The sequence below is a fragment of the Aotus nancymaae genome, unplaced genomic scaffold (assembly GCF_030222135.1).
Source record: "Aotus nancymaae isolate 86718 unplaced genomic scaffold, 86718_ANA_hifiasm-v0.15.2.pri h1tg000029l, whole genome shotgun sequence".
Taxonomy (NCBI): Eukaryota; Metazoa; Chordata; class Mammalia; order Primates; family Aotidae; genus Aotus; species Aotus nancymaae.
Window position 1 is genome coordinate 40,220,941 of NW_026988442.1, and position 27,120 is coordinate 40,248,060.

At 54.9% G+C, this 27,120-nt stretch overlaps 1 protein-coding gene across 1 annotated transcript in view; it reads left to right on the plus strand.

Moving 5' to 3' along the window:
* Positions 1-1,866: 1,866 nt before the first annotated feature.
* The window catches only part of CDH4 (cadherin 4), a 646,231-nt gene continuing 620,977 nt past the window's right edge, over positions 1,867-27,120 (plus strand). The window contains exons 1-2 of the mRNA XM_064382571.1: positions 1,867-1,923; positions 4,189-4,300. Coding sequence (XP_064238641.1) covers positions 1,867-1,923; positions 4,189-4,300 — 169 coding nt within the window. The remainder of the gene's footprint in view (positions 1,924-4,188; positions 4,301-27,120) is intronic.

Sequence of the window (27,120 nt, forward strand, 5' to 3'; positions counted from 1 at the left end):
TGCTAGGATCTGTGATGCCTCTCCAGAGAAAGAACTCACGTAATGCTCAGGCCTCCTGCAGACAAAGGTGTAGCCCCAGCGATGGATATTTTAAGAAAATAGACCAGGGACACAAGACAAGAGAGCTGTCTTGGTGTCTAAAGCAGTCTTGGACAGCTTCTGATGTCACTTGAGCAGTGGTGAAGCTCCTTGAATAAGGAGGAAAGCAGAGGGGGCATCTTCCAAAGGGACTGGCCCAGGGCGGAGGAATGGAATTCTCTGTCCATGAGGATCTTGGATGGGTTTATTCATGAAATCTCACTGGCTCTGAGTGAGTCAAAACGTCCAGCCATGCCAACTGGTAACCTCTTCTTCTCCTGCCAGGTGGGGAGTGGGACAAGCCCGTAACTGATGCAAGTCCAGGCTGGGGCAGATTTCGTGTCTCCTGACTAGTTCCATAGTAACAGTTGCAAAGCCCAGTCTGGCCTTGTGCTCTGGGATGTAATGCTCACCTTGCTCCTCTGGGGTCATCTAAAATCTGGTTTCCTTAAGTGTAAGGCGGAGCTCTAAGCAAGAGACCACCCTGCCCTCAATGGTGGGGGTTCTGGGAGGGAGAGAGGGGAGCGGCTGGTCTGTAGCTTTCTCTACTCAGTCGCCCAAGTGGACTCCGATCTTGGAGCTCAACAGCGTCACTCAATCTTCCACCCTCTCCTTTGCAACCTATTTCTTAAACCAGAACGAATATCTTCTGGACATAGAGCCCCTGCAAACCCAGACAAAGAAAATTCAATGTATCTGAGCAAACAAAACCACGTTTATTAAAATCTCCAAGTCAAGAGGAAAAGCACAGAAACATTTCCTCACTGTCCAGGCTGTACATACATTTTACCTGTCGGCCCTTAAAGAAGTGACCCCGCGTTCAGCAATCACCCACGCAGGGCAAAGGGAGCTGGAGCCGCCCGCCTGCGGGGGCAGACACTCCGGACAGCTCCTGTCTGCGAACCTCTTCCTTCCTTGGAGCTTCTCGTTTCTTTCTCGGCCTCTGAGGCCTAACAGTGTGCTTTGATGCACACACAGGAATGAGTACTGTCCCTAATCCTAAGGGCACATCCCTAGCCTGAGTTTTCCTGAGCTATGAGCCGGAGGGTCTGCAAAGCCCCGCAGGCTGGAACCTCAGCCTGTCCTTCTGCTCATCCGCTCCAGGTGGCGACCCTCACCCCTGAGCTGCCTGACTTGGGTTCAAGGCCATGGGGTAGGCCGGGTCAGGGGAGTTAGGAGACACTTGAAAAAGAAGGGACAGGATGGAAGTGTCCACTCCCACCGCGCGCCCAGGCGGGAAGTTGGACTAAGACCACCGCGGGGGCGCCTCATCCAGAAGGGGTGCCCCGGGTTTGGAGACGGAAACCCCAGCGCTGTCTTCAGTCTCCACACCCCTGTGTTTTTTCCCCGGAAACCGAGGGTCCTTGGCCTCTTCTGCCGCAGCCAGGCTCCCGGCGTCCAGCGGGGCCTGGGCTGGGCTGGGCGGGCCGGCTGGCGCGGCGCGAGGGGCGCGGGCGCGGGCGCTGCGCCTTTAAGGCCCGCGTCGGCAGAGCGAGCGAACGAGCGCAGGGGCCGGGCGGCGGGGCGGGGCCTCGGCGGGGCGGCCGCGGCTTCACCTGCAGCTCCGAGCGCGCGGAACAGAGGCGCGGGCGGCTGCGAGGCCGGCGGATACCGGCCCGAGGGAGCGCGCCGCCCGCCAGACTTGGCCTGGCTCCCGGAGCCGGGGCGGCGAGCGCGGCGGGCGCAACGGGGCTGGAGGCTCCGGTCGGGCGCGGGGGAGCGGCGGCGGCGGCGGCGGCGGCGGGGAGCGGGCTCCGGGTGCCGGGCACCGGGCGGGCGCCGGGGAAGATGACCGCGGGCGCCGGCGTGCTCCTCGTGCTGCTCTCGCTCTCCGGCGCGCTCCGGGTAAGTTGCCGCCTCCCGCCCCGGCCGCGCGGAAGCCCCGGGCAGCGCGAGGTCGCCTCAGAGCCGGCGGGGCGCGCACACACCCGGCGGGGCTCCCCCCGGGCTCTCCCGCCGCGCTCCTCGCTGCATCCAGCCCGGCGCCCGCGCTCCACGAAGCTGCCTGTGGTCGGTGGGAGCGGGGAGCCGAGAGGGCAGCGGGGAGTGGAGGAGCCGGGCGGGAGTGGGCTCGGCGGGGGACCCGGGGAGGGAGCTCCGCCTGCACCGGACCCGCGGAGCATCCCTCGGCCGCCCCGAGCCCGCGGCAGCTGCCCGGAGCTCGGCTCGCCCGCGCGGGGCAGGCTTCCCACTGGCGGAGCCGGCGCGCCCTCCACTGCCCGAGAGCCGCGCGCCGCGGTAGTTGCTGAGCCCAGCTCCGGCCGTGGCTGCGGGCGTGGGGATCCGGGAGTGCGGACGCCTGCCTGACCTCTCCTGCCCGCCCGGGGCCTGGGGTCCGCCGCGCAGCGCGGCTCAGGGCTTTGGGTGCCGGCAGAACTGGCGCTGCGGGTGGGCGGCGGGTGAGGACCGCGAGGAGTCCTCGGCGGGGCTGGAGCCCGAGTGTCCGGCGGGGACCTGGCGGCCGGGAGCGGGGCCGGGCTCGGGCCGGGAAGCCGGACGCCAGGCAGGCGCGGCGCGGGAGGGCGCCCCGGGAGGGGAGGGGAGGGCGAGCGGGTCTCCCCGCTTCCTCCACAGAGCCCCGCGGCCCCGATCGCGGCTTTGCTCTGCGCCTGGCGAGGTGCGGGGCCCTCGGGGACAGAGTGCGCGGCGGCTCCGGGGCGCCCCTGGGCGGAGGCGGAGGCGGAGGGGCCGCGGGAGTTACAGGAACCCCCTCTCGTGGCCGATCGGCCTCGCTGCCTCCTCCCGGGCCGCGCTGTTGTAACCTCGGAAATAAACAAGTGCTTGTAGGCTGGAGGCTAGCTCCGAGGCCGGGGGCGCGGGGGGTGCGCTGGGCACTCGCCCCGGGCGGCCCGAAACTTTCCCGGATGAGTTGAGCCTCCCCCCGGGCTGCGGGTGCGATTTGGAGCTTCGTGGCCGAGGAGGAAAGCCGCGGTCTGGAGCTTTTCCTAAGGAAGGACCCCGTGTCGCGCTCTCCTCCCTCGGTGCTGGGGGCAGAGGGGCGCCCTCCGCGGGGCTTTCGTCGCGAAGCCTGAAGCTGGGGCTGGGGGCGGCCTCCGGAGCCGAAGCGCGGGCGGGCGACAGCGGCGCGCGGGGCTGGAGGAGGCGGCGCGTGGGAGGTGCCACTGCCCGGTGCGGGCTGCGCTCGGGGCTCCCTGCGCTCACGGGGGAACCGGGGAACCCAGCACCGCCGTGCTCCTGCCGCTCCTGCTCCTGCAGCGTGCTGGCTTCCCGCTCGTACACCACACGCTGCCTCTCCCTCCACCACCGCCTCCTGCCTGTCACGCCCCCTCCTAGAAGCTTGGGAGAGGGCCCTGTCGCCCACCCATCCTTCCCTGGCCTTGTGCCACGGGCTCTAGACTTCCCCACTGAGCGTGAGTGGCGAGCGAGCTCCGGAGGACAGGAGGAGACCCTCTCCGCCGTCAGTTAGGGGAGCTGTCTCCCTGCTTGGGCTGGAGATGGTGGCTCCGAGGGTGGAAACGCGAGCTGAAGACTGGAAGGCTGACGCGCCCCCACCGCCTCCTCCACCCCAGCCCCGGCAGCCTCCCGCAGAGCTGCCTTCTTCGCCCTGCGCTGAACCTGGTCCTAGAGAATCTTCTTTCTTGCTCTCCTCCTTCTCCTCCCTCCGGTGACCCGGAGACGAGACAAGAAGCCGCCGCCTCCGCCTTACCAAGCGCGCGAAGCGGTGGGCCCCAAGAGCGAATGGTCTGAGCAGAGCCGCCCACGCTTTGGCCTCGCTGCCCTTAGTGGCTTCGGGAGCAGCGGCTGGAGTCCTCTGCCTCGGCCTTTTGGACATTCCTCAGGCATCTCCTCTGCCCATACGGCCCTGACCGGCCTGGCTTCGCCATCAGTCCGTCCTTCATTCCCTACAGCGCATCCTGCTGTGTGTGGGGCTGGGGAAGGACGCTCTGGGTCTACAGCCTGGAGAGTGCGCCCTGAAGCCCCCAGAGAGCAGAGGAGCGGACGGGATTTCGCGTCAGGGTGGGACCTCGGCCTGCCAGCCGTTGTCTCTCAGCCAGAGACTCTTTGCACAGCAGGCCCCAGGTTCATGTTGGTTGGACTAAATGTCTGGGAACTGATTTTTCTTTTGCCCTCTCTTCTTTCTGTTCTCAGGCCCATAATGAGGATCTTACAACCAGAGAGACCTGCAAGGCTGGGTTCTCCGAAGATGATTACACGGCATTAATCTCCCAAAATATCCTAGAAGGGGAGAAGCTACTTCAAGGTAGGGCGGGGCGTGGAGGGTGGGAGTGGACCGCTACCCTGCTTTTCCTTGGGGTAGAGGCCAGGCTTGCCTAGTCTTTGTGCTCTCTGTGAAATGATGGTTGTGAAGTCAACGAGGTGCAAATTGGTCGACCTGAAAGGCGTTTTGCATAACAGGTGAATGATTCAGAATCCCTGTCATTTTTGAGTGAAATGAATCATTTCCTGGGCAACAAATTGCAATTCGGATGTAACATCACCCAAATAATGTTCAGAGAGAGACTTTCTTACCAAGTATTTTTATGTATGAAGTTCTGGGTACTGAAATTATCCCTGCTTTGAAATGCGTGATAAAGCAGACGGTGTTGTTGGAAATGCGGTAAATAAGCCCACAGACGGTCTGCTCGCAAATGTGGCATTCATTTTCATTACTGCCCCACTGACAACAGGAAAACACACGTGCAGGAGGGAACTACCAATTAGCTTTATCGTAATTGCAGGATTATATCCACATTTGTGACGGGAAAGTCAGAGACAGCTTCAGACTCAGAAGACAGCAGATCACCCTGCTGATTGATCTGTTTCCCTTTCAAGACAAACTAATTAAACTTTATATTTGCATGGAAGGGGACATAAATCAGTTCTTCCTTCCCGGAGGTTGCAGAGTTGTGCCACGAGCACCTTGGCTATGAGCCTTTCCTCTCTGCATCAGTTCCCCAGAAATGGCAGCCTTTGATTTCAAACCCGTAGAGGAAGAGAGCTTGGATAAAGTACGGAAGCTAAATTTAACATTCAGGATTGTTGACCGCCGTACTGGTTTTGTGTCCCAGGGAATGTTGACTTTTCCCTCCGGAACTGACAGCAGTTACCGTGTGTGTGCGCACGCGTGTGCATGAACTCAGGCTTATAGTGAAGTGATTTTTCAGATTCTCGCCCTTCGAGACAGAGCGTGTTGACGTGCCTTGTTGATTCCTGGTTATGTGGATTAGGGTTTTTATTTTGCACCGAGTCCAAGTTTTCTGACTTGTTTTTGCTATCTAAACTGTGATATTATTGACTCATTAATGATCAAAACATTTAAAAATCTCTAGGCAGTTGGCCTGGGAGCAGAATGGATGTACTAAGAGGGCATGCATGGGAAAGCCCTTTCGAGAGCCACTCTGCTAATTGCGCTGTGTGTGCCACTTTGAATGGGTTAGAATGGGCAGGAGTTAGAAGTTAGAACGGGTAGGTCATTTTCAGGATCGTTTGGTTTACTGAGAATCTCAGTGGACCCCCAGAGAAGTACTGGGGGGATCCCTCACTCTCAGTCCATTGTACAGTCCCTTAGAACTCATGGGGCGCTGACTGCAGTCTGCTGTGCCCACGTGCTGCTGTGCTGAAACCGGCATCCTTAAGCTCTCTGATTATGTGGCCAATATGGTAAGACCTTGGAGTATCCATTTTACTCAGGCACTTAAGCAACGTGCCTCTCTTTTTATAAATAACTACTGCTTACCACAGAAGAGAGTGGCAGGTGCTGAGACGTTCTACGACACAACGTGAGATTTCAAACCAACACCTCTTCCCTTTCACGGTGGACTGCGCGGGTATCTCCACTCGCGGCGGTCCAGTCCAAACTGCGCTCTGCTCTCGGCCAGTGTGGTGGGGAAGCCTAGATCACTGGCCAGATGTCGGCCTGGCTCCTGTGCCCACGTGGTGTTCACCTCCTGGGGACCAGGAGTCACATGACCCTGGGTGAATCTGGACCAGCTCAGATACTTTGTGGACTCGTTTTCCAAGCAGCCAATGACTTACGTGTGCAGCCCAGCCCAGGGCGGTTCAGGGAAGAATTGCGGAGAATCTCCCGAGCACCTGGCCGTGTGGGGTCCTCTTCGCCCCTCCTCTGGGGGGCTGTGGTTGCATGGCTTCTCCTGCGCCTGGTGGGTCCGCTTCTCACTGTTTCCTTCCACTGGTTCTTCTGAAGGTATAGAGTCTCAGGAAGAAAGAGATGTTTTATATCTTACAAATAACTTTGCACGTATGGAGGCAAGAGCTAAGGCTGACGTGCATGAAGCCGGGGCACAGTGACATCGCTCTCTGTACGCAGAGTGCTTTGAAACTGTGGGAGCACGGCGAGGAGGCCTGTGTGAAGAGGAGGCAGGAAGCATGGTGGCGTTTCTGTTATTCTGGTAGGAATCAAGTTAAATAGATAATGACTACTTATAATTGAGTTATTCCAGCAGAGAGAGCTTAACCTTAATTTGATGAGTGAAGCTCCACAGAGCGGCCGTGTTCTTCCGAGTAGGCCATGAGCTGTTAGCGACTGCTCCGCGGCTCCTTTTCTCTGCCTGAGTCAGCTCACAGCAGCCCCAAACATACAGATTCCAGCAGGAGCGATTTGTTACACAGTAATTAACTTGTTTATGACAAATGGATGGAAGAAATGTCGTGGCATTTTGTTTTATGTCTAATGAAAAGCATTTGCATTCTAAAAATTTCATGCTAATTAGGCTTAAAATAGTTTTCCCCAATAGGGTAGCAGATACTATGTATTACGAACCTTCTGAGAAGCGGAGCCGCGAAGTATGGAAATGTGGGAGTTCGCGGCTCATCCGTAGCCTTCCTCGACACCGCTCCCATGTCCCCTGTCTGAGCTTTTTCTGGAGAGCGTTTGAATGTAATTGCATACGCTCCTATGCTATAGTTTTGTTTTTAGGATAATTCGCTTCTGGCCCTGACGACTGATGCATGGTGATATCTAAAATAGGAAGGCGAAGCCCTTTGCCTTCGGCTACAATGCAGTGTTCTCTAAGCCGTGGTTTAGTCTGGGGTGATGGCTATGCTGGTGTCTTTTTCTCTGCGTTGTTAATAATTAATGGCCAGCCCGCCCGGAAGCTGAAGCCTGGTACAGTGACCTGCATTGCTCTCCCACGTGGTGGGCAGAGTCTAGGCACACCCAGACCCAATTCACAGCAGAAAACTCGTACAAGTGGGAGAGTCCTAGTTGGCTTAGTGGGAACTGAGGACTCCCGGCTCATATCTCCCCTCTGTCCTGGAGTGAAGGGGGAACAGGTGAGTGTAAACACTGTTCCCTGGGGATGGGGTGGAGCCTGGCGTCATCAGATTAACATGGGTACACTATGGGCCACGTATAGAAACAGGAGCTTGTTTCTAATGGCTGAACGTAACAAGACGTTCTCAGCAAAACCTTCCCTGTCCCGATTTCTCCATCAGTTTAGGCCCGTCTTGTGTACCCTCGTACCACGCTCGGCCTCCTTACTGAAGAACCTACATTATCTGGCCAATCGTCTCTCTCACTTAAACTCTCAGGTTTCTGAGGGCAAGAGCTCTGTCATTCTCGTTTTCTATTTATATCATTTCAAGATGTTTTTCACCAACAGAATAAAACCCATTTCATGTAATCTTAAATAAATGGGGGTGAATGTTTCTTAAGTGACCATGAGTGCAGACATAGGTGGTCACAGGCTGGAGCCACAGATAAGGGACGTGGTCATGTGCCTGCCTAATGCTTGTCTTCCCTTCTGCCATCTGCATGTGTCATTGAGTGCTTCGTCACTGCAAACTGGCTGCTGTGGTTCCAGTCATTGCTTCTGAGTTCAGAGCAGAAGAAGGTGCAGATAGTAACACCATCTGCATTTCTTCCTTGTACCAGGAAGACAAACACTTTCTCAGAATCGCTGTAGAAGTTCTCCTTGACTAGGTCACAGGCAACTCCTAGCTGAACTGGGTGGTGGAGGGGACACTGGGAATGAAGCGAATTGCATTGTCATGTGTGCCTTAGGTCCATTATAATCCATCATGTGGTAGGTGTTCAAATTGCTCATCTCAGAACAGAACTGGGGCTTTGTTTTGGGAAGGAAGAAGGAGGGATGGATGCTGAGTAGACCTTCCCCAGCGCCCAGCACTGTACCTGAAGCAGAGAAGCAGGCAATGAATTGCTGAATGAGTGGCTGCCTCATTGGCAGGCAGAGGCGCGCAGACCCAGGCGCGCAGAGAGAGGTGCGCAGACAGAGGCGCGCAGACAGAGGCGCGCGGGCCGAGGCCTGGTTGAAGAGAGCGCCAGTGCAGGTGTCTGGAATCCACATCTAAGAATCCGCCACTTGTGCCACGCTGCATGGCCAGGAGTACTATCATCTTGTCTTTACAGGTAGGTTGAAGACGGACTGTTTGACCATGCAGTTTGGCTTGAAGCATCTCTGCACAGACTGGTAATTCTTACAGGGCTGAGGCATGCTGGATACACAGGCGAGAATGTACGCCCGTCTCCCTGCATACCCGCCATCCAGCACTGGCCTAACGCCTGGGTCTGTACAGTCAGTGTTAGTCAAATGAAGTAATGAATGAGCCAGAAAACACTGACACTGTGTTTGTTTCTGAGTTGCTTTGGTTAACTCACAGCAGAGAGGAAGCTGGTATGGATTTTCAAATAAGTGACACTAATGATAAGTCAACCGCGTATGCCTAGAATTATTAGACACTGCAAGTTGCCTGTCCAGTATTCATTCTCTCACTCTCTTCCTCATCAACAAACCTCGCCTGTGCCCATCCACTGGCTGACGATGTGCCCTGTTTAATACGCCTGTAGACTCATTTACACCAAGGTGGCAACGTGGCTTCTTTCTGGTCACTGGTATCTAATTAGGTTAGTCTGTTAGGTTAGGCTTCAGGGAAAGCTGGCCATGCCTTCTGCCCTTTGCTCTTACTTCTTCCTCCTACCTGAAACTCAGATGTGATGGCTGAGGTAAAGCAGCCACTTTGTGACTATGAGGATGGTGGAACACAAACTGGGTCCCAGAAGGCATCCTCGAACAATGGCAGAGCCTGGACTCATTGTCTCCTGAGTGGTGAGAAAAATAAGATCAAAACACCACGCTTGGTTTTGTTGTCACGTGCAGCCAAGTGCATCCCCTGACTTAGGGAAAGCCATGCACAGTAGCAAAGTCAACCTCTGTCCTGAGCCTGGGTTTTCAGGCTCCCTCTACCCTCCAGTGTTCCTTGGACCTCGGCCACTTGCTCTTGCTTTAAAGGCCCTCCTCTGCTCCTCTGTGAATTGGTTTCTGCTCTCACACACTGGATTGCAGACAGCGTGTCATGAATACTCGGGGACTGTTCGTTAAATAAGTGAACAGTCACTACTCCAAGTTGTCTTATGGCCAGGAGATGAAAGAACCCTTAGACATATTAAGCCAGGACTATCTACCTGAACCCCCACCAGAGAATCTGGACTTTTTGCCGGGTCTCGTAGTGATCCTCTTCCAGGAAGCCGGGGGTTGTGTGTTGGGGTTTGACTCTGGTCACAATACTGACTGGTTCTAGGGAATCTTGGTCTCTAGAGAGCAGAGCTGTGCGAGGCAGAGTGGGACTCAGACCCCGCTGGTGGCTTGGGTGAGCTGGAAGCCAGGACTTTCTTGCTGTTGAAGTCAGAGGACTGTTTCTTTCTGAGTACCCAAACCTCTTCTGCTTCCGTGGGTGGTCACTTCAGGGATCCCCCAAAAATGGGCATACGGAGCCCATGATGGAGACCGTGGGAACCTCTTTGGCCACCTCTGGGGGTGGTCCTTGCCTTTTTGGGGGCTGTTATTGTTTGAGGTTTCCAGCAGCAATTCCCTGTTGCAGTTTTGCCTGGTCCCAGGGTTAAGAGGTTCAGAAAGGGAAGTATATATCCTGTCCTTGGAAGGCGGTTGCCATCAGATAAAAGGCAGGACCAGCCCGGAATAAAGCACAGAAAGTGTTGCACGGAGCATCGTCTGCAGGCCAAAGCTCACGCTGAGAGAGGGTCCGGGAGCCATGGTTAGAAACAGCGAGGCAGAACGCTGCCGCCCTGGGAGCTGCACAGATGTGTGCGCCTGTGTGCAGCTGCTTCCCCGGCTCTGCCTTTCATCTCAAGGGGTAGCTGTGGTCAGTGGCCCTGCTGCTACCCAGGAGGAATCCAGGTGCAAGGAGGTGGCCACGCCTGCCCCAGATCACTTGATTCCTAAGTCAGTGGATCAGGATTCCCACCCTGGAAGCTTCCTAACTGCTGCTTCTCTGTGCTCACCGCTGCTAAGCAAACCCCCTTCATTGTAGAAGGCAGTGCACATACCAGCTACAGAAATGAGGATGTGTGAACTCATTGACGCTGTGGCTTAAAGATTAAGGTTTTGCATTTGAGAAATGGGTGTTTTAATTGAGTCTTAAAATGAGGGAGCATGAGGCTTTGCAGAATTATAGTGTCACAATAACATTACGTTCCGTCCAGTCCTTGGCATATGATATCTCATTTAACCTTCACAAAAGCTCTTCCTGGGAGGTAAAATTGTTCCCATTTTATGGATCGATATCTGATGATAGGTGAGTTCTGGGGATCAGCCTAAGGGTGTGAGATTTGCTCTGTTTTCCCTCTTTGTCCAGTCCGAGGCATTTGGCTCATTCCTATCTCCAGATTAATGTTAAAGGAGATGGTTTTAGAGCACTGCTGACATGCGCAGACAGGACGGGACCCAGATGTTCAGGGCCACAGCCAGAAAACCAGCAGTGACCAGGCACACAGATGCATGCAGTAAACAGAGGCCCCCAGTGTGTCGGGAAGTGCTTGGTTGTGGTTGCTCGTGTACCACACTCAACTGAAAAGGGCCCAAACTGTGGACACCGGGGTTTTGCAAACCCAGCCCTGGGATTAGAGGACCCTGGCTTCTGCGATGCCAGCAAGAGTTTTCTAATTCTGAGCATGCAGCGAGCAGTCCCAGAGCAATGCTCTCACTCCGATTTCAGACTCTGCCAGCGCTGGGGAGCCATGAAGAGACAGAGCTGAGAGAAGGTTCTAGGCGGTCCTGGAAGCCCTGAGCACATTCCACGTGAGCTGGGTTTATGCACGGATCCATCGCTGTCAGTACTCACGTTGTGACACGGGGCACCGGGAGCCTTCGTGAGGCCGATTACAATTAAGAGAAAGTGCCGTGACTGTGCAGCCAGCCGGGGCAAGGCTCCCTGACACCACTTCTTGAGCTGATGAGAGCTGGTCCTGAGGCTGCTGGGGCCTTTCTGCCCATGTCGGGGTCCTGGGTGTCTGCAGAGATTGTATCCTAAGCTTAGAGAGAGCAAGGTGCTTGGTATAACTTGAAACAGTCCAAAGATGTGGTGCCTTCTAAGGTTCCCGTGGGTTTCCCTGTTCTGCCAGACCCCCTGTGGTGAAGCCTTTTGCACCTGTGCCTCCAGCGGTGACCTTCCTGGGCACAGGGTCACTTCCACTCTGGGACTGCATGGCAGCTGGGTTGGTATAAGCTGCCAAGACCTGTGGCTTCTTTGTTTCGGACATAGTGATTTCTCTAATTCTACCCTGCGGAGTTAAATCAAAATCAAATTCATAATCAAGTTCAAAGGGAGTGTATTTGGTGTATACATACCTGTATTGTTTGCTCCATGATACTAATTTCAAAATGCGGAAATTTTGTGACTTCTCTTATGTTGCAAGAAGAGGTGGATTAAAATTAGGAAAGGGCTTTTCCCTCCCTCCCTCCTTTCCTCCCTCCTTTCCTTCCTTCCTTCTTTCTTTCACCCTCTCTCCCTTGCTCTCCCTCCCTCCCTCCCTCCCTCTCGTCCTTCTTTTCTTTTTCTTTGAAAGCTGGGTTAAGTAGATGCCAGGACTAATCGTGAACTGAGAGAGAGAGTGAGAGCACACAAGCATTCATCTTTTCAAAAAGTGAGCCTATTATTCTGACTTTTTGAAGAAGCGATTTTTCCTCCAAGTGAATTCCAATATAAAAAATACCATAAGCCGAATGAAGCTTCTTTCCGTCAAGGGCGATAAAGTTCTCCCGAGTGTGTTCTTGTAAAACCTCATGGCATTTGCTGCTCCTTCAATCCCCAGAGTGGGACTGTGGTGCCTTGCAGGCTCGGCTGGTAAAATCCTTTGTTTTTTTTTGTCAAAAGGCTTAGAATGTTGGTGCCTTTTTGCCCGGGCTGTGGGCTGCCCTCTCCTGGTGGCCTCCGGTATTGTCTCCGATCGGCATCTGCTTTTGGTTCTTAAACAAAAGAGAACAGAACAAACCGAAAACCTACTTAATTATCTTTGACCCAGTATGTGCTCCTCGAGGCCATTTCCTTGCAACGTCCACAGCAGGGGCCAGGAAGGAGGGAGGAGCTGGTGTCTGGGGGAGGACTTACCGTATACCAATGAGTCTTCTCGTTTAACGCTTAAGGTGGTCAGAAAGCACGCCCCAGGTCACACGGTATGTGCAGGGGACTTTGTCTATGTGTTTTCAGCCCCCACACTGCCTTTTCCAGGAGGAATTTACTTAGATTACAAATTGTGTTATTTCCTTATTGCAGTACAAATCCCCACAAATGTAGCAGCTTAAACAACACGAAGTTCTGATCTCGTGGTTCTGAAGATCAGAAGCACAGCTCCAGTCCCTGTGCGGAGATCAAGGTGTCTGCAGGGTGGGTTCCTTCTGAGGTTCCGGGGAGAATCCGTCTGCTTGTGCTTCCCAGCTCCTCGGGGTTCCTGCACTCCTTGGCTCCTGGCTGCTTCCTCCGTCTTCAGAGCCCCGGTCCCATCTTCCTCTACCCCTCCCTACTTCCTGCGCTTCCTCCTGTAAGAACCCTTGTGATTGCGTCGGGCCTGCCTGAGTAACCCAGGGTACTCTCCCATCGCAACGTTCTCTATTCAGCCCCTCTGCCAAGTCCCCACTGCCACGTAAGATCCCAGGCTCACAGCCTCCGGAATCAAAATGGGGACCTCTCTGGGGAGCTGTGATTGTGCTGACCGCGTGCGTGTGTGAAGACAAAGCCCAGCAGAGGTGTGTGTGGTGGTTTCCCTTTGGCTTCCACACACCGACGACTGGCCATGCGTCCTCACTGTGCAGTGACCTTCGTCCAGTCCCGCACAGACCTCAGTGGTTCGTGCTGGCACCTCCACTTCACCGTTGGGGAAACCCGGGCGTGGAGCGATTGAGGTCTGTCTGAAGGAAGGCTGCAGCCCTTAGCCCCGGCCCGCAGGTTCTCTTCCTGGGACCTTCCGACTCCTCCTCGTTTGGATTCACTGTGCTTTCTAGCTGACAATATGTGGGGATTTAGGGAGGATTGAGGTAAGCCTTCCACGACAGACAAATACCCACAGGGCCCCCTAGTGCCGCCTGCGCCTTGCTAATAGGAAGGTGATCTTTGAGAGTTTGGGTACTTCCTGGTCCAGGAAACATCCCCCGGTATGGCCGCAGGTGCTGAGAGGTGCGCTTGCTCCAGGAATGGGTGCACTTTCTATCTGGAATAGGATTTAATGAATTTCCAGCCCCAGGGTGCGGGTATCGGACGCTGGGTCTCTCCCCGAAGGAGGACCTTGCTCCCTTTGTCTCTGGAGAAGGCAGCGGAGAAAGACTCGCCCTCCAGGTCACTCTTCACGAGTGCGCCCGTGGGTTTGTGTCTGACTTAGAGGAATGTTGGAATTTTTGCTTTGCATTTGTTCTGGCACCCAAATGCGAGTTGAGATGCCATCTCTGTCGATCTGCCTGGAAAAGCAGGAAGGAAACTTGGTGTCTGAGTTTGCTGGGTATGAAGTCCTGGGCTTCTACTTCCAGAAAGATCCAAGGAGAAACAGGCTACGGCCCCCAATAGGGTGCAGAGAGCTGCTGGCTGGGAGTCCTGAGAGGGATGAACTGAGTGAGGACCCTGCCTTCTCTGGGCCTCAGTTTCCCTATGCAAAGCAGGGGGTTAAGATGTCCAACTGTGGTCCAGGAGCTGCCTCCCTGGGGGGTGCTTGCAAAACTCACCAGCCTCCTGGTCCTGTCCCAGACCTGCTGGAGGGAGCCGGACACTGGCCCTCAACGGATCCATCCACGCAGAGCCTCTGAATGTAATGTTATTTGCAGAAGGGGTTCTTGCAGATGTAATCAACTTCAGAAGCTCTAGATGAGGTCATCTGGGTGGGCCCTGAATCCAAGGACACCTGTCTTCACAAGAGACAGAGAAGACCCAGACCTGGAGGGGGCGCCCTGTGAAGTCGCAGGCAGAGACTGGAGCAACGCGACCACAGGTCCAGGAATTGCTGGAGTCCCCGGAGGTGTGGAAGTCAAGGAAGGACACTCCCCTAGACTCCAGCAGCCCTAGCGACACCGGGATTCTGAACTTCTGGCCTCCAGAACTGCAAAATAATACATTTCTGTTAGCTGAAGCCACCAAGTTTATGATCATTTATTACAGCGGTCACAGGGCATGAATCCACCCGCTGAACTGGAGGGCGCTTGCGAAACTCGCCAGCCTCCTGGGTCCTGTCCCAGACCTGCTGGAGGGTGCCGGGCCGTGGCCGCAAGGAACTGGGAATTCCGGGGATGTGACCAGGGACTCTGCCTTTTCCATCCATCTCCCAGGAAATCCATCTCTGGGAAAGCATCAGGGCTTCAGGCTTAGAGGACATTTCGCTTCCCATTCCCAAGAGGCTGCATCCCTTGAGAGAAGCCATGTTATCTGGGAAGGTGTCTGCGAATGTAACCAGCATCTGAAAGTGCAGCTCAGGTGGGCGACTTGAAACATGCTGTGTGTTTCAATCCCACCAGAAAAGCAAATGAGGCACTTTAGTGTAGTAATGGAGTATTTTACATTGTAAAGCGTGACATAGAACCATTTCATTGGAATTAAAATGTATATGGAACATTTGTTCTCTGCCCATTATCTTCCTCTGTCAAATGGAATCTTAACAAGGATTATAGCTCAGATAATATCACACAGATACATTGTAAATATTTTGTTAATCTAAAGGCCTGTGTTGGGAATGGATCCTTCAGCAGAGACAGAGAGGGGAGGCACGCTCCCTCTGCTGATGAGAGGTGGAGGGATATGGAGGGGAGCTGGGCACTCTCCGGCGTTTATGGGACGTACCTCTCCTCTCCCCAAGCCGCGTTACTGTGGAAATGCAGAAAGACGTTATTTCTGTCTGCAGAAGCCTCCTGTCCTGTGTCTTCTGCAGCTGTGCGTTTGCAGCCTGGCTGAGGGTCAGCACACAGCTCGGGAAAGCGGCTGCTGAGCCTGGCTCCAGGGCTGCATCTGTGTCTCCTGCAGCCTGTGTGTCAGCGGGCTTGTCGCGAGCGACGGGTCTGGGCCTGTGGTCGATGGGGATGCCCTTTGTGCCCCCAAGGGTCTTCTTCCGACACATGTGACCGCGCATCACACAGCCTGCCCTCCCGTCTCTCTGGGTTGAGGTGGGCAGCTGAAGCGCCAGCGTCCAGATGGGAGTGGGCCTGGCCGGCCCAGGGGGTGGCCTGTAGCTGGATGCCAGAGCATCTGGGGCCCATCCACCTCTCCAGCGCAGATCCTGAGGAGGGGCTCTAGGCCAAGGAGAGGAAGGTGCCTCTGCTGCACTTGACCTTGCCCTGCTGATGTCTCAGAGCAGCTCAGCCAGAACCGGGAGGCAAAGCCAGACAGTGGCAGCTGGCGGGGCCTGCACGGGGGAGGCCCGGTCCAACAGGTCAGTGGCTGAATTGCTTTTTCCTGATGCTAGAGTTGGCTTGCAGCCATGAGAACCTGAGGGAGGAAGATGCGTCCTCTCCTGTCTTCTTGTTAACTTCAGTAGGTGCTATTCCAAGTCTCTTGTTGAAATGTGAACCCAGCTGTTGGAGGTGAGCCCTGGTGGGAGTGTTCATGGATGGCTTGCTGCTGTCCTCGCAGTAGGGAGTGAGTCCTCCCTCCTTGGCTCCTGGGAGAGCTCCTCCTTACAGAAAGAGCCAGGCACCTCCCTCTTGTTCCTTTTGCTTCCATTCTCGCCATGCGGTCTCAACACGTGGCCTCCCCTTTGCCTTCTGCCATGAGTGGAAGCTTCCTGAGGCTTCCGCAGAAGCAGATGGCAGTGCCATGCTTCCTGTACAGCCCGCAGAACCAGGAGTCAAATAAACCTCTTTTCTGTATCACTTCCTCAGCCCCAGGTGTTCCTTCATAGCAGCACCAATGGACTAACACAGTGGGATATTACAGGGGCTCTGGATGATTTGTTGGTAGGGATAGCCCCTGGCGTTTGACTCCTGAATCCTGTAAGTGTCATGATCTGCGTCATGCAGACCCCTTGGGTGAGCTTCAGAATCCCATGGGAAGCCCTGTGGTGATCCCGGCGCTCAGCCCCACTGGAGGGGCGAATGGCTGTACTATATCTTGCTCTAGGCTGCTGATGGAGCCCTCCCCATGCCGGTGCACCGTGCCAGCTGCGTTTATCTGCATGACCACCCTCAGCAGGAGGCATGTTATTGACCCTCCTTTCACAGAGCTGGGGTGCTGACATAGGATGATTGGCACTGCCACTCCCTTAGTGGCCCTGGAGGAGCCAGGATTGACAGGGGGGCAGCCTTCAGAGCCCCGCCCTCCACCCCTGCCCTGTGCATCACCTTGGGACCAACCACCCATGGAGACCTGGGACATCCAGTTGCCTGGAGAGTCCACGTGTCTAGTCCTCAGCCATCAGCTCTGTGACACTGGACCGTTTTGTGACCTGTGTGACCTTTTCTACCTCCATTGGAGGGAGACGGCAGGTCTGTCTCATGAGGGCCTTGAAGTCCCAGCAGGGTGGTACATATCCTGTGTATTGTGGCACCAGGCTTTGGAAACACCAAGGCTTGCCCGCCTGCTCTTAGTCACCATGGTTATTTATTAATGTAAACACATCAGGCCAAGTGGACTCTGGCAAGTGGACCCCAGCCCTGCCACAGCTGCCCTCCTGCTCTCCTCCTGTCCTCTGGTCCCTGTGGAATGACCTGCCTGGCCGCTGATACTTGGGAAAGGGGAGTTGCTCTCCCAACCCCAGTTTTCCGGTGGGGACTCTTAGACAGCACTGCATGTTCCCGGCGCAGGGCCAGATGTCCAGAGCCCATGCTGCTCATTTCCACCAGGCCCCGGCTGATGACAAGGACCTCGAGCTCCCCAGGCCAGCCTCCTCCAGAACCCGGCCCCGACACGTGGAGAGAGCCAGCTGATGTTTACGGCAGCCATTTTTCCATTAGAAGGTGGCTTGATTCGACAGGGTTTATGGTTTTGTTTAGAGACTTTCTCCCTTATGGCCTTTCCATTTATTATGTGTGGCCCGAGATCTTTTGGCAATAGGTATGTTTTAAAAATTAAATAAATAAGTTATGGAGAATGGCTTATTTAAAGCTCCATGGGCTGATGGGGGAGAGAGATGGCAATGAACGTAAGTTACTGACCGTCGTTATTTATTAATCGGGTATTGGTATGATTGGATGACGTCGTATCCTGTTTAATGCTTGGGCAGTGATGAACTGATGGGTTGGAAGCAGGTTGTTCCGAGGATATGCCTGCTGCAGTGTCAGCTTCTTCTCAGGTTATCTTATTCTTTCCCTTCTTCCCTCAGATACAGAAAAGGGATTATATAACTTGTTTTATCCAGTTCTTATATTTTAAGATAAAAATGGAATACGAGTGCCGGGCTGAAAGCTATAAAATTGTGATCAAGAGTCCGTAAAATTATAGAACTTACGTTTTTCTTGAGAAGAGAGAGGATTCACAATGACTTTTTCCTTAAAGGTGCTGGACACCTCGGGATTGATCCACACAGAAGTGTAAGATACTCTCCCATGTGGAGCAAAAAAATAGAGTTACATGCTTGAAAGGTTAATGGCTGGTAAACGTCAATTTTCTTCAATCCTGGCTAATAAAAATAGCTTATAAGACATAAAATGTCATGCTGCCAAAATGACAGGGGCCTTTGAAATCCAGTTTGAAGTCTTGTATCCTTTGGAAATGGCAGTGGGGTGGGGGCAGTGTGAGCTGCCAGTGTCTCTTCGTGGTTGAGTGATGGCACCTTTGCAGGGAGGTCGAGGCAGCTCCAGAGTGGGGAGAGTGGCTTCCTCTGGGGTGTTTCTGTTTAAATGTTTCACATCCTCTAGATTCAGAGTCTGGGAAACTTGGAGGCACATCTTTATGGCAGTCGGTCTGGCTGCCCTGACAAACTTGGACCCTACGGGGCAATGTTAAACACCGTAAGCACCATATTCTCTAAAAATCTCCTATTTCTAAATATAATGGCAGTGACAGACTTTTGGCAGAGCCCCTGAAATTAGAACAGGGCTCACTTTTTGGGTTGGAATTTCAGCACATAAGATTATGGAACTCTCCAAGGTTTAAAGGGATGGATTGGGGGCTGGGAGAATAAGGACTTCTTCGTATGCACCGGCGTCTCTACCCCCACGGCCCCATGTCAACTGCTTTACTTGGGACGCAGGTTTGAGGGCACAGGGCAAAGGCCCTGTGATGACAGCAGAGGTGGACAACCTGACTCCAGACATAATTGCTCATCGTGAGTTAATTTCCCAGTGCCCTTTGGGGCTGGCATCCTTCACTGTATTAAATCCAGACCATTGACAATGGCGCTCCTTCTTCCTAAGTGATAGAAGGCCCTCAGCATCCAGCCTTGCTGAGTCAGCACAACAGGGAATCCAGCAGGCTGCCTTCGTAATTTCGTTGTGAGCAGAGGATTAAATTGCCCTGTGGGCTGGCACGGAGCCATGGGTCCTGGCTTTGCATCCTGCAATGGGAGGCCCCGGCCTGGGGGTTCTCGGGTCTGTGCTCACATCCCCAGCATCTCCCACGCTGTCCCACATGCTCTTTTTGCAATGATGCGTGAAGCCACGTGAACTGAACGTCAGAATTTGATTTTCCCACCCCACCAACCTGGAGGTTGCACCTCACCCTGGGGAAGTGAGAAAAGGCGCCCCCTCGAGATGGTTCCGTCACAATGCCATAGTCTTGGATTTGCCTTTTTGCAGTGGAAAGATGAAAGCGAAGTGTCGCTGAGCTCTCCCCTAAGCATGCCAAGATTCTGTTTTCGGGGGCAGACTGGGATCGGGGCTGACCCACGTGAGTTTGCACGTACTGTGTTTAAACAAGGCAGCTCACTGATTGGGGGTAGGGTGGGTGGGCAGGGAGCCGTGTGCACGGAGGACGGCCAGAGAGAGCAGGGGACCGGGAGCACGGCGCTGCTCTTGTACTTGGTGGCTTCCTTCATTCACTTAAAATTGTGTCATTAATGGCTTTTCCTCCCTTTACAAAGAAGCCCCAAGAAGAGGTTTTTCATGCCAGGCCTCCTCCTCTTGGCAACCCTGAAGCTGCAGCCTGCTGGCGCACAGGATTGTCAGAGACATGCCCCATTGTCGGGTTCTAAAAGGAGGATTCTGGAAGGATATCACTGTCTGACGTGCACATAAAAGTCCCCCAGTGGCTCTCTAAGGCTGCAGCTTTGAGGAGGCACTAATTAATCACTTCCTCCTGCCCCAGTGCAACAGAGGGGCTGCTCCTGAGATAGGGAGGCTGCAGCCGCACCTTGTCTAGGCAGAAAATCACATTATTTCCTCATTTTGAAAGGTGCTTGTTTTATCAGGAAGACTTCCCTTCCATGCAGTTATCTAGGAACTGTCTCACTGCATTTCTCCCGTATCAGTTTTGAAATAATGTTATTTCCTTCTTGCTTAAATGCCATATGAGTCAAAACTTTCGTGGTTCGAAAATGGCACCATCAATGTGTGCACTGTTTGTCGCAGAAGCTCCTGGTCACCCTCAGAGGTGGCAAATGCCCAGGGGAATACCATGCACAATTTGGGGGTTACCATGTGCATTTTGGTGGAGAACCATGTGCAGTTTGGGGGAGTACCGTGTTCACTTTGGGGGAGTACCATGTTCACTTCGGGGGAGTATCATGTGCAATTTGGGGAAATGTGTGTAGTTTGGGGGAGTACTGTGTGCTCTTTGGAGGAGTACCATGTGCACTTTGGGGGAGTACTGTGTGCTCTTTGGAGGAGTACCATGTGCACTTTGGGGGAGTACTGTGTGCTCTTTGGAGGAGTACCATGTGCACTTTGGGGGAGTACTGTGTGCTCTTTGGAGGAGTACCATGTGCACTTTGGGGGAGTACTTTGTGCTCTTTGGAGGAGTACCATGTGCACTTTGGGGGAGTACTGTGTGCAGCTCGGGACACTTGACTGCTTTTCTGAAGGCTCCTGGATTCTGAGTCTCATGGGCGGTGAGGCAAACACTTATCTGTTGATTTCCTAACATATTGCACTGTTAATCTCAACTTGCCTTCTCCCAGTGGAACTGCTCTTGGTGAGACTGTAGCTTCTCTCCAGGAAGTTATTTGATTTTTGATGTAAGGAAAAGGATGAATGTGGCTGGATTTTGATAAGGCCGGCCGCCTGGCACGTCAGCGACACTCTCATCCCGCCGCTGTCACTGACAGTGGGGTGGTTATGCGGGAGCACTGCAGAGCGGTGATACGGGACGTGCAGAGATAATTGTAGTTTTGCTATTTAAAAAATAAGTGTAGTGCTTTACAGTGTTTAAATGATAACCTGTTTAGAAAAACTCACAGTGCTTGTCTTTCGGAACGGAAAAACCTCTCTAGCAGCTTGACTTGGATTTTATTAATCTATTTTTATTTTCCTGAGTATAAATTAAAGTCTCATTTCTGTTTGAACTCTTAAGCTAGAACTTAAGACCAGAAGTGCACATTTGTACTTTCGAACTAAACGTGCTTCCAGGGGTTTTCCAGCAGCGAAGGGCTTCTGTCTTTGCTTTCTAGTGCTCTCGGGCTTTGAGATTAGCGGCACTTGGTTGGACTCAGTGTGAGCAGCTTGCTCTGTGCTGCATGTATTTGATCAAAGCGCTAATCTTGGTGTTTACCTGGGGTTGCGAGAAGAGAGGATTAGGAGGCCACACTTGAGCAGTGGATAAACGCCATGCTACATCCCTGCTGTCTTTCTGTCCCCACCAGGAAAATGGCAGGGCTGTGCCTGGCACGCCTGTGTCCTTCTTGGGATGACGTTCTGTGACTCTCACTGGCTTTGCTGCTCCTATTGTGGCCAAGTCAGCTGTTTCAATGGGATGGACACTGGCTCTGAGAGGTCCACAGGGTCAGGGACAGTTGGGCAGAGGGATGTCAAAGTAGTTGTAGTCATCTTTGTCCCATTCTGCAGGGGATCCAGGCGACTTAGGCTCTCTAAAACCTTTGAAGGCTTCTGCTGTCGATAGAATAAAGTCCACATGCACCATTCCAGGCCCCCCATGCAGTGGCCCTCAGACCCCTTCCCGTTTTTCCCTGTGCCACACCCACCCCCTCTGGGCACCAGCACTGGTCTGCCCGCTGAGGCTGCTGGAACTTGCTGGCCCTGCCCTGATGTGCCCCTTTGCTTCGGCTGCCCCGCTCTGACTGGCTTCCATCTCCCCTGTGGGAATCTTCCGGGGCTCCCTAATTCAAGTGTCACTCCTCCTCTGAGTCCTCTTTTACTGTCCTCTTCCTTCCCCTGTACCTGGGCTAAGTAAGATGAATTATTTCAACCTCTTTTGTCTCAAAGTTTTATTACAGTGTGTGACGATAGAGTGTTTTCATCCTCTCCATGTCTTCCCAAATTGTGGTGTTATTGTGACTTTGTGAGTGTAAGTGTGTGTGTGTGTGCACGTGCTGGAGAGCAGCTAGAGAAGTGTGAAGGTGTGTACGATGCCAGAGAAGTGTGAGGGTGTGTACGACGCCAGAGAAGTGTGAGGGTGTGTACGACGCCAGAGAAGTGTGAGGGTGCGTACGACGCCAGGGAAGTGCGAGGGTGCGTGCGACGCCAGAGAAGTGCGAGGGTGTGTGCGACGCCAGAGAAGTGTGAGGGTGTGTACGACGCCAGAGAAGTGTGAGGGTGTGTACGCTGCCAGAGAAGTGTGAGGGTGTGTACGCTGCCAGAGAAGTGCGAGGGTGCGTACGACGCCAGAGAAGTGTGAGGGTGTGTATGACGCTGCCAGAGAAGTGTGAGGGTGTGTACGCTGCCAGAGAAGTGTGAGGGTGTGTACGACGCTGCCAGAGAAGTGTGAGGGTGTGTACGCTGCCAGAGAAGTGCGAGGGTGTGTACGCTGCCAGAGAAGTGCGAGGGTGCGTACGACTCCAGATAAGTGCGAGGGTGCGTACGACGCCAGAGAAGTGCGAGGGTGCGTACGACGCCAGAGAAGTGTGAAGGTGTGTACGACGCTGCCAGAGAAGTGTGAGAGTGTGTACGCTGCCAGAGAAGTGTGAGAGTGTGTATGCTGCCAGAGAAGTGTGAGGGTGTGTACGACGCTGCCAGAGAAGTGCGAGGGTGCGTACGCTGCCAGAGAAGTGCGAGGGTGCGTACGACGCCAGGGAAGTGCGAGGGTGCGTACGCTGCCAGGGAAGTGCGAGGGTGCGTGCGACGCCAGGGAAGTGCGAGGGTGCGTACGACGCCAGGGAAGTGCGAGGGTGCGTACGCTGCCAGGGAAGTGCGAGGGTGCGTGCGACGCCAGGGAAGTGCAAGGGTGCGTACGACGCCAGGGAAGTGCGAGGGTGCGTACGCTGCCAGGGAAGTGCGAGGGTGCGTGCGACGCCAGGGAAGTGCGAGGGTGCGTGCGACGCCAGGGAAGTGCGAGGGTGCGTGCGGCGCCAGGGAAGTGCGGGGTGCGTGCGACGCCAGGGAAGTGCGAGGGTGCGTGCGACGCCAGGGAAGTGCGAGGGTGCGTGCGGCGCCAGGGAAGTGCGAGGGTGCGTGCGGCGCCAGGGAAGTGCGGGGTGCGTGCGACGCCAGGGAAGTGCGAGGGTGCGTGCGACGCCAGGGAAGTGCGAGGGTGCGTGCGGCGCCAGGGAAGTGCGAGGGTGCGTGCGGCGCCAGGGAAGTGCGAGGGTGCGTGCGACGCCAGGGAAGTGCGAGGGTGCGTGCGACGCCAGGGAAGTGTGAGGGTGTGTACGGTGGAACTGGGGAGAGACAGGTGCCCAGTGCACTCACGTGAAGCCTCCTTCCCAGGACAGAATCTTCATAACGGAAAGGAGCGGAGCCTTCTCCCCCGTCATGGAGTGGGTGGCAGTGGTGGTGGAAAGCTGGAACTGACAAGCAAGGAAATATGAAAGCATTATAATTGGAAAAGGATGGGCATAAAATGAAAAGCCACAGTATTTTTTATTTTGCACCTGTGTATTAGGGCTCGCTCAGTTTATTTATTAAGCCGTTATCAAAGGAAAGTAAGACAAGTGAGTCTTGGTCTAATGAAATTGCCCCTCTGTGGGCGGTGTTGGCGTCAGGTATCCAGAGCATAATTGGATAACAGTGGCAATTACCATGTCGGGAGTTTCGGCACCGGCTGGCCTCCCCTTTCCCGTGCTTCCTGCGCGGTGCAGCTCAGGCGCGTTCCAAGGGAGCGGGGGAGGCCGCCTGTTCCAGCTCCAGTTCCGACTTGGGACTGCAGGGTGGGTGCCATCCGGCCTAAAGCCCTCACGTCTCAGCCCCTGGCGCTGGTCTCAGGTTCAGGCCCTGCATTATAACCCAGGGGAAAAGCTCATCTGTTGCCATTTGGTAAACTTTCACTTGGTGGCAGTGTGCTTGCTCCAGGCCTCTGTCAGCTGGGCAGTGGTCTGTCTTGGGGTCAGGGGTCAAGGAGACCTGCCTGTGACTTCTGCTTCGTTTTTTAACGTGTGGACTTACCGCCCCTCCCGCCAGCCATCCTTCCCCTAGTAACTCCGTTGCCTGTATCATTTCACTGCTGAGAATTGGGTACCTCTGTAAAAATTATATTGACCTGCGGGAACTGAGACATACAAGCGCCTGTGTGCTTAAATGTGCGGGAATCAAACTGCTTGGCTGATAGCCTTTCATTGATTCATCTCCTTTCACTGATCTGCTGAGCCCGAGGCCGCCTCACATGAGCCAGGGATGTGTTGGTGTTGCGGCCAGGCGTGGAAGTTCTCATTCTGGATATTGAAATGATACGTTTGTAAGCTGAGGACGTCGAACTTCATCACGTCTGTGGTGACCTCAGGCTGTGGCCCATCTGGCTGGGGGGTGTGGCTGCCCCTTCTGCTCTGAGAGGCAGAGGCCTTCCGTGCCCGGTACTCAGCCCTTGGGAGGTGGCTCAGCTTCCCTTCAGCATCGCCCTGAAGTGTTTACAGTCATTGTTCTGAGAATGTTCAAAATGCAAAGGAAATAGAGGCCATTTGGAAGGGACTTTGGGAGAGAAGGGGAGTGGTCCACGCAGAATGCTTTCTCCCCTCGAGAGCAAGGAGCTGAGACTTTGCTGGGTCCCCGTCCGCAGTCTGTGGGAATGGAGGGAGAGCAGTCCCCCGGCAGTCACGCCTGCCTGGGCTGGCCGCGCCACTTACCTGGGCGAGGGCTGGCTTTGGATTGCAATGGCAGGGACTCTTACTGGGGAGATTCACGATTGGCTTTTGGAGGCTTCGCCGTAGCAGGGTGCAGTATGAACCGCTGACGGCGGATGTGTCTGCCGGGGGAGCTGGGGCCAGCCTGCTGAGAGTTGGGGGGCCCCATGGCTCCCTCCCCTCTTATTCTAAGAGCCTCCCCACAGGCCTCTCTTTTGAGGGATGAGAAGCCAGGTGGGCGTGAGTGATGTTCCTGAGAGCTGCCCCTTGAAATCTCTGCCACAGCCTTTGATTAAGCATGTTATTAGATGACCACCTGGGAACATTCCAAGTGGTGGGCAGGGCCAGGCTCCAGAGGGATGCGGTGGGGGCCGTGACCCTGCCCCCATGAGGCTTGCCGGCTCCCTCCCACCCACTTGGCTGGAACTTTTTGGCCCTCCTTCCCTTTCCTTGCTTAGCATCTGCTGAGCCTCCTCCCAGGCCACAAGGAAACCCTCAGCCTTTTCCCAGAGGGCCCTGGCAGCCTCTGCCTCTCCGCGGCTCTGCTGGGGAACCATCAGGGGGTTCGTGTCACCCACTTTCTCCAGCATGTGGCTCAGCCCCTACGGGTGGGACTGGGAACATTCACTCCCCGGGCTGTGAGTCTGCGTCTACCGGCCTTGGCTGGGTCTGCCAGGCTGTGTGGGGTGACCCCTGGGCTGTGCGGGGTGACTCCTGGGCTGTGCGTGGGGTGGGCTGTCTGAGCAGGACAGGAGGGTGAGAATGCAAGACCCGGGTACACACAGGGTGATGGTGCAGGGAAATGGGAGTGACCGCGGATTTTCACCTGAGATGCCCAGGAGGCTAGAAGGAGTGGATGTGAACTGCCTTTTGTTCAAACATGCGCTGTTAGCGCCTGAAGCCACCCAAACCTCCGGCTCCCTCTCCGGTGCCTCTCCAGGCGGGGCGTGTGACACGTGTGAGGGCGCCAGGTGTGGGCACACACAGGCCTGCGGTGGAAAACGGTGCCCTGGTAAGCTCTCTTCCAACGCTGCGGTGGGGGCCGGTGTCCTTACTCTCACGAATCTTCCTCCTTCACATGGAAGGCAGACCCCAACTAGGAAGCAAGGGTGTAACGGCATTATTTAGCCTTTACTGTGTTTTTTATAAGCACAAAGGTCGTGATATAAAGTTCCCTTTCAGATATAAAGTTCCCTTTCAGAAACTGGTGAAATAATGGGACCAGTTAAAGTAAAAGCAGAGGCCCTGAAAGCTGGTGACGGGGATATGGGGCCACCATGGTTCCAGCACCCCTGGGCTGACGTGGCTTTGCCCTCCCCAAGTGTGAAACGCCGGCCTCCCTGGTGTGGGGTTTCGGTGCCCTTGAGTCCCTAAGGCTCTCACCTCACTACCCTCCCCGTCCTCCGAGTGACGGAGAGCAGGCGGGGGGTCCGGGAACAGGTCACCCACTGCCCCGCTGCTACTGTCCCTCTTCAGAGTGCCTTTGCTTTCTCTTACAGTCTCCACGGCTGGCTTTCCATTTTCCAGGGTGACTAAATGTTTCCCATTTAAGTTGTGAGTTATTCATGGTAGAAATGGCCTGCAGATGGGGCCTAATGCCTGGCTGGGGTCAGAGCTGGTGCCGGAATTCAGGACAGCCAGCAGGAGGGGACTGAGCTTGGCTCTGTCGTGGGCTCAGGGCCCGGGAGGTGCCAGCAGGTTCTCACGGAGTGCCGTGGTCTCGATGCTGGTGTTCTCCCCGATTCCTGTGTTGAAATCCTCACTCCCAAGGTGGTGGTGTCAGGAGGTGGGCCTTTGGGAGGTGATGAGGTCACGGAGGTCAGCCCTCATGAGTGGGATGAATGCCCTGAGAAGGGGGACCCCAGAGAGACCTGTGGCTGTTTCCCCGTGTGAAGACACAGTGGGAAGGCACCATCTGGGAACCAGGAATTGGGCCCTCACCAGACACAGAACCTGCCAGCGCCTTGACCTTGGACCATCAGCCTCCAGAGCTGTGAGCAACCAGCATCTGTGGTTCATGGGCCACCCGTGGATGGGGCTTTGTGAGAGCGTCCGGAAAAGACTGACACCAAGGGCTCCTGGTGGTCTGGGGTCTCTCCCAGCCCAGCCTCCCGGAAGCCATGCACGGCCCAGGGGAGAAGTCAGTCAGTCATGTGCACTTGCCGCCGCCTCCAGGATGGCAGGATAAATCCTCAGTGTTGAGGGGTAATGGTGGCAGCGAAGCAAACCCCAGACTGAAGGGGGACATTCCCGCTGCCTCCTGCCCTGGAGGGGACACACCCCGTCCCTGCACTTTCATCATGAGGGGTTGTCTGCCATCCGACATGCTTGCTGATGTGTTAGACTCGAAAGAAAATCACGGCTCTGCAGACTTAGCAAGTCCCAGTGCCATTCTTAGTCTATCGGAATGTTTGCTTGAAAATTCTAAAGTGCTAGCCGGAGGAGAGCAGTCCACTGGGGGTCGGGGGCAGTCAGCAGCCCCTGTCACCGTGAGTGAAGGAGGAACACACTTGGCAGCCCACTTGGGACGATGTGATTTCTTTTAAAATGAAATTCGCGGCCGGGCGTGGAGGCTCATGCCTGTAATCTTTGGGACGCCGAGCGGGTGGATCATTTGAAGTCAGGAGCTCGAGACCAGCCTCGCCAACATGGTGAAACCCCATCTCTACTAAAAATGTAAACATTAGCCGGGCATGGTGGCACGCACCTGTAATCCCAGCTACTTGGGAGGCTGTGGC